This window comes from Salvelinus sp. IW2-2015, unplaced genomic scaffold, assembly GCF_002910315.2.
Source record: "Salvelinus sp. IW2-2015 unplaced genomic scaffold, ASM291031v2 Un_scaffold5538, whole genome shotgun sequence".
In the NCBI taxonomy this organism is placed as follows: domain Eukaryota; kingdom Metazoa; phylum Chordata; class Actinopteri; order Salmoniformes; family Salmonidae; genus Salvelinus; species Salvelinus sp. IW2-2015.
The window spans coordinates 23,626-30,657 of record NW_019946803.1 but is presented as its reverse complement, the minus strand read 5'-3'; the positions used below and the strand labels follow the sequence as shown (position 1 = coordinate 30,657).

At 42.3% G+C, this 7,032-nt stretch overlaps 1 protein-coding gene across 1 annotated transcript; it reads left to right on the top strand.

Moving 5' to 3' along the window:
- The first annotated feature begins 4,701 nt into the window (after window positions 1-4,701).
- mb (myoglobin) lies at window positions 4,702-5,740 on the top strand. The gene is given in 6 exon segments (XM_024144599.2): window positions 4,702-4,735; window positions 4,738-4,783; window positions 5,105-5,203; window positions 5,205-5,272; window positions 5,275-5,321; window positions 5,526-5,740. Coding segments are annotated over 6 exon segments (435 nt in total). The 3' UTR covers window positions 5,667-5,740.
- Window positions 5,741-7,032: the final 1,292 nt, after the last annotated feature.

Here is a 7,032-nt window from a genome sequence, read left to right as displayed (position 1 = left end):
TAAACGGAGGGAGCAGGAGGAGTGAATCATGACTTCCCACAGCTCAGCGCTTTGTTGGTCGGAGCCCAGCCAGCCCAGGGTGAGTCACCACCACAGCCCAGTTTAGAATGGTAACAGACAGCTTAGAGCTAGCCGAGCGGCCATGTGACAGAAACGTACACTGTTGCTCTGGCCAGGAATAACCCCCAGCAGTCAGTCAGTGTGTGTAGAGAACTAACATGGCCTCCCAGCATTCATTCATGGTCAAACATGGACAGGCTACTGAATGGATGAGTGTGTGTATATATGTGTGTGTATATATGTGTGTGTGTGTGTGTGTGTGTGTGTGTGTGTGTGTGTGTGTGTGTGTGTATGTATGTATGTATGTATGTATGTATGTATGTATGTATGTATGTAGAGAGAGAGAGAGAGAGAGAGAGAGAGAGACTGTAAGAGCCTGACTCACTCCGTACTGAACAACTATGCAACTGAATGTCCTTCCAATTCCAATGACAAGTTCACATGAATCTCTGTGCTGATCTARCAGGCAGACAGCCTACACACCTTTTGGCAGCAGTGGAATGAGAGTGTTGAAAGTGCCACAGTTGTCTGCCCAGCCGTGCAGGCAGAGTATTGGTCGACCATGGTCAGGACCCCAGACCTTGCCCCTTATCTCTCCCCAYGGCACTGGCATATTGAACTCTGACACTGAAGGGCAATTACTGTTAAGACGCATTACTAASCATTTAACATGACACAACAATCAGTAATAGTGCATGAGGAAGTGTTATAAGAAGCTCAACAAACAAACAACACACTAATGAGTTCACTGAGTTCATGTCAAGACAGCTCCCATAAGTTCTGATGATCAAGAAACGATTCATTCTTACCTGTTTGTTTCATGGTAGCTGATATCATCAAGTGTCTGACTCCTTTCAAAGTTTGCATTATTCTGAAAGACCAACTTCAAAGTCGGGTTGTTAGCTAAACATAAGCACTATACGTCCACAGCACCGATATATTAAATATATATATAATACAACGTTAGCTATGAAATCACAACAACTATTTACGCTTATGTAACCTTGAAACGCTTCTCATTACTTCCGGGTGAAGTGATACACGTTATGTTTACACATGAAACGTGAATGCGTCTCCCCCTTAGCGAATAACATTGGACATCTAGCGGCCGTTTAATGATTGACAAGTGCACGCGCCAATTCTATGTCAGACATAGATTTCATAACATTTAGCCTTATTGGCATGAAAAACAAAAATAATTTTGAAAACTAGTGAGGAAATTCCAGCCTTCGAAACATTCTAGAGGTGGACTACAAGGCCTTTTAACCAAACAAAGTGGATGCTGTTGTATCTGCAAAAGGTCACCAGGTGGCAGAAATTGTAAACCCTAAGCCTACAATAGTTTGAGAATAAGGATATAGAGGACTCTTCAGAACAATCTTTTTTTATTATTTTTAGGGACTATCTGTTGTTCCATGTAGTGAATATGTTTTCTGCGCTTGTATAGGCTATATAGCAGTAAGGCTAAAATATTTTTTTATTAATTATTTTTTAAATATATTTTGGGATAATTCAAGGGCTCTTAAAATTCAAAATCAATAGCTAAATGTTCCTTGGTGTGACCTTCTTAAAACAATTCCATATAGCTCAGTAGAACAAATAGAGAAATACAGTCGGTTATATTCCCAACCCGGCAGGGTTTGAACTTGACCTGAACTTGAACCCCATAAGGAGAGGGAAAGGGCTAGGACTAAACATATCCATGCTTAATGCTCTGGCAAAACTGTCTAGTGGTCCTGGCTGCTGCCAGCAGTTATTTATAAAGCTACGGTGACTAGAGAGAGAGAGAAGAGTAGGAGAGGGAAAGCGACATGGTGACTGAAGAGAGAGAAAGATAGGAGAGGAGAAAGAGATGGGGATAATGGCAAAAAGAGACAGAGAGGTGTGAGATAAAGGAGAGAGAGAGGAAGGAAGATAGATTGCGACAGTATAGAGCCTATTCATGGACATATTGAGAGTCACAGCCCTGTTTGGCCTTAGGTTCAAAAGTTCTTGTCATTGCAGTGTAACAACTGTTTTTCTCATTTGCTGACTTTGGCAGCATTTGTCTTTGACCATGCCAATAATGTATTTGTGAAGGACAGTGCTCTTTTGCCCTGTTCAAACAATGAGTGTGTATAAAAAAAGCAATGCTGTCGGCATCACACCCTGCTATTGTCGTATACTAACAGTCATAGGATTGAGTCAAATGGCATTTCTTAACAATTATGAACTATTGAGAGATTTGTGTATGCTATTAAATGGTCATACTAAGCGAGCCTGTAAACGGGTTTAAGAGTTCTGAAGAACTGTAGCAATAGAGCATTACCTTACCAACTTTGGAAATCATTTCTAATCATAATTTGATAGACTGTTGGAAATCTTGATTTTGGAACCTTCTTTTCTTATGAACTATGAGACAATAGAATTCACAATGCAGTGGGGGACAGAAAGGAATCTAACTGGTATGGTATCATAATTTGGTAACCTAACGGGAGGGCGGGCTAGAAGGGTTAGAGGTGGAGTTAACTTGGAGAGAGATTGATGGTTGGTCTGGGATGAGTGCGTGAGAGGGAGGAAGAGGTATAAACGGTATGGTTTGGGGATGGGTTTGACTATAAAGTATTTTGGAGTTTGAAATATTGACACGGGACATTTACCTGCTTTACTGGTACAGTATCAATGCTTCTATGTCACGCTTTAAAACAGGGCTGCCCAACCCTCTTCCTGTAGGTTTTCAGTCCTACCCTAATTTAGCATATCTGATTCAGCTAGTTAAGGTCTTGTTGAGCAGCTAATTAGTATAATCAGGTGTGTTAAATTAGGGTTGGACTGAAAACCCACAGGATGGTAGATCTCCAGGAAGAGGGTTGGGTAGCCCTGCTTTAGAAATACATTATTGGGTCAAATGTTTATTCACTTTAAAAAACAGAATGTTTATAGTTTTTACCTAGCATTAGAGCTGCAAAAGCACATTACAGTATTATAATCATGAGTGAGAGTTTGGGTGAGCTGATATTGTAACCCAAAATTATTTTCAGTAATTATTTGAACTATTTGAACTGTATGACATCTAATCCAGTCATCAGCTTGACTGTCAGTGTCTTCGAAGAGAAGCCAACACATACATGTACACAGAGGACCCATAGTCCAGAGCTCTCAACCTATACTCTGGACCTCGAAGACAGTTCCACTGCGTTTGTTCACTGTTCCCCTCTAATCGGGGACTGATTTAGACCTGGAACACCAGGTTGGTGCAATTAATTATAGGGTAGAACAGAACCAGCAGGCTCCGGACCTTGTAGGGTAAGAGTTGAATACCCCTGGTCTAGAGGCTATGCAAAGCCAACGCAACAGGTGGACTTATGGTGCACTGATGCTGGAACATATGTCCTGAGAGAACAAGTCTGCTGCCTCTACATCAAGCTCTTGTTCAGAGTAGAAAATCAAATTTTGTTGGTCACATACACATATTTAGCAGACGTTATTGCGGGTGTAGCAAAATGCTTGTGTTCCTAGCTCCAACAGCGCATTAATATCTAACAATTAGCTAGTAAAGACCATGTGGCGGAGCTGATGGGGCTGTATTTTCTGGCTGATGTCTGTGTGGACTGACCATTTTTGACCTATGGGTATAGAATCCTATGAGGACAAGGTCAATGAAAAGCTATTGGGGAAATGACCTTTGGCTTAATTACTACATAGTTACTACATTGTTGCCTTTGAAAAGATAACATTTATTAGACAAACATCTGGATTTTATATTTTATTACAGTATTGGCACGTTACACTATCAATGTTGCATGCCATGTGTTATCTAACTCAGTAAACAAACCAAACTAATGTAACATCCTCGTTTTCTAGAGTGCTTTGGTTCCACTGAGGTGGTGCTGCTGACTCACTGACTGTCTTCAGTCAGTTACTTCAACTCTCCCCTACTACGCACCTAACTCTAACAATGCATGCAATCCGTAGCTACCCTCTCCCAGGATTTATGGCTGACAGTTTCTATAGCGTTTTGCTGAGTAGACTTMCCATATGTTAGATTAGATTAATGCATTACTGAATTTGTGTTATAATGTAAATTAAAACCATATAATTCCGTCTCTTTGGCTGCTTCATTGGTCCTGTTCAATCTGATAATATTATTCAATTGTTCCTCTACTCAGCTTCAGTCTGTCTATTACTAAACCCACTCTGACTGCTTGGCACAGAAAATATTAGCTTTCCTACTGCACGCGTTTGTAACAGGCTGGGGGTCAATTCAATTGAAGGTTAAAAAAAAATTGGGGGGAATAAATAGCTGCTTGTAACGGTACGTTAATAATCGGGAATCGAGTACAGGCAGCGAATTTAACAAATAAACGAAAATGGAACGAAACATGAGTAGCGTACAGACATGAAACAACAACGCCTGGGGAAAGAACCGAAGTAGTGACAGATATAGGGAGGTAATCAGGAAGGCGATGGAGTCCAGGTGGGTCTCATGAGGCGCAGGTGAACGTAACGATGGTAGCAGCAGGTGTGAGTAATAATGAATAAACTGGCGACAACGAGCGCGAGTAAACGTGAGTGACACGTCTGAAAATAGATGCCGTTTTATTAGTTGAGACCCAAGCCCTGATTTGTACTGTATGTCTCTCTGTCTGTCTTCCTCAGATCATGGCTAACTTTGACATGGTTCTGCAGTGCTGGGGCCAGTGGAGGCTGACTATAACAAACACGGAGGACTGGTTCTGAGCCGGTCAGTGGACAATGTTGGTCTGTACTTTGCTCTGGCCCAGGGCGTTACGTTTTTCTTACTGATGCTTAGACACATCAGCAAGATCACGAAATGCCATGGACCAGAGCCAGACTTTACTTAGTTGGCTAAGTGATTGACTGGAGAATGGTTCTGGGCATCAAACTACGACTGTTGTGTTGACTAATGCTAAGAAATGGGTTGATGCCAATGTGTAGATATAGCAATCAGGAATGAGTTTTTTTTTAATGTTGTCTGTGTACTGTAGAGGCTCACAGAACTCTCCTTACAAATCTCTCTTCCTCTCTCTCGCCTTACCTCTAGTCTGTTTGCAGAGCACCCAGACACCCTGAACTTGTTCCCTAAGTTCGCAGGCATCGCAGCGGGCGACCTGTCCGGGAACGCGGACGTAGCTGCCATGGGCCACTGTGCTTAAGAAGCTGGGTGAGCTGCTGAAGGCTAAAGGTGACCACGCTGCCATCCTCAAACCCCTGGCAACCACCACGCCACCAAGCACAGGATTGCCCTCAACAACTTCAGAGTGAGGATGAATGATTCCAGTCTCCCTCCCTTTGCTCTTTATCTGAAACTGTGTTTTTCCCTCTATTCATACATTTGTTGCATTCACTCCAGTTTTACCATGACACTGTCATGCTTAGTTTACTAAAATGCTGAGTGAAAATTGCCTTAATAGTACTTTTATTCAGTATGAAATTAAACATTAACATCTCTTGCTGTTCACCAGCTCATCACCGAGATCATCTGCAAAGTGATGGGTGAGAAGGCAGGGCTGGACGGGGCAGGGCAGGAAGCTCTGAAGCAGGTGATGGATGTGATCATAGCTGACATTGACGTCACCTACAAGGAGCTGGGCTTTGCTGGCTAAACGGTTTACCTCAACGACCTACACCACCCCCCCCCCCCCCGTTCTCGAGGTCACAGGGATAGGACAACAACTGGAAACTTACATTTGAAGCAGAGTTGCTACTAGTGTTTATACAGTACATTCTAAGTGCTGGTTTGCTTATGACTTACAGAAAAACTTATTGGAAAAGTACAGGAGGTGTATGAGGCAAAGCATTTATGCAAATTCTACATTTCTCTATACAGTATATTGCCTTAATCTGCCCTTTCAATGTAGTTTGCTTACTGAATGTAAACTGTTCCTCTATGCACTAAACCAATAAACGTTCCATCAGATGCAAATGAGTGTTTTAAAGTGTCTGTTCTGCCTTTCTATCTTTTTGCTTAATTTCAAACATTCACCCAGTGACATGGACAGATGTATTTTCTGAGGGGGAGGACACGAGTTATTAGGGTGACGAAATGTTTCTCCTCATAATTGTTCTATATAGTAAGGTTGATTTGACATTGTACACATTAAGTTAAATTCTGAATTGTGGTTTAAGGACAAAATAGAAAATGTGGTTAGGTCTGATTTAACTAAAACCCTTCCTTCTGTCCTAATCTYCTCTGTGACAAACCTGTTTATTGCCTCCAGACTGGTTCAACTCTATTGCACACATTTGAGGGGGGGGGGGGGTCTATTCTGGTAGTCACCTCTCCTGCCCTCTATCTTGGATGACTGTCCGGTTTCTGTTGTTCCAGTGCAGGTCAGCAAGCGGTCAGTCAGCGATCTATCCCCTCCCCCTTGACTAAAACACATGCATGATCTCTCTTGCACTCTCTCAACACACCTAAGTGCTACATACACACTCACCAGCAGGCACACACACACACTAATCCCCACCACCCTGTATCTTTTGGACATTTCCCTGGCTCTGTCCTTTCCCATTCCTGCAGTCTTATCGGTCAGTGTGGACGTGACTCTCTCCACAGAGCAGGGCTCTGAGTTCAGATCACTCCCTCTCAGACCAGGCTGAGCCTGTTAACTTGGGCGCTATGGAGATTGCCCAGTGCATTCCTCACAGGAAGTGCATGTCTAGAGTGCCCCTGATTGGTTAAGCCGCACTAGTGAATTAAATAATTGCTTCCATAAGCTCAATGCGGATATCTTGAATGACTACAATACACATACTAGTGCAAGAAATCAGTTGTATTCAAACATACTATGCTTAATTCTGGATTCAGCTATTTCTTTGTGGTGCTGCTTGAATCTAAAGTATAAGTCCACATGATTTGTAATAAATTGACATTTGCCTAGGGGCAAAATTGTAATGGTAAAACTTCCTTTAAATTTTTTCCATTATCTCCAGTCAAATAAAAAGTGGTGTTGGCATTAGCCTGGCTGG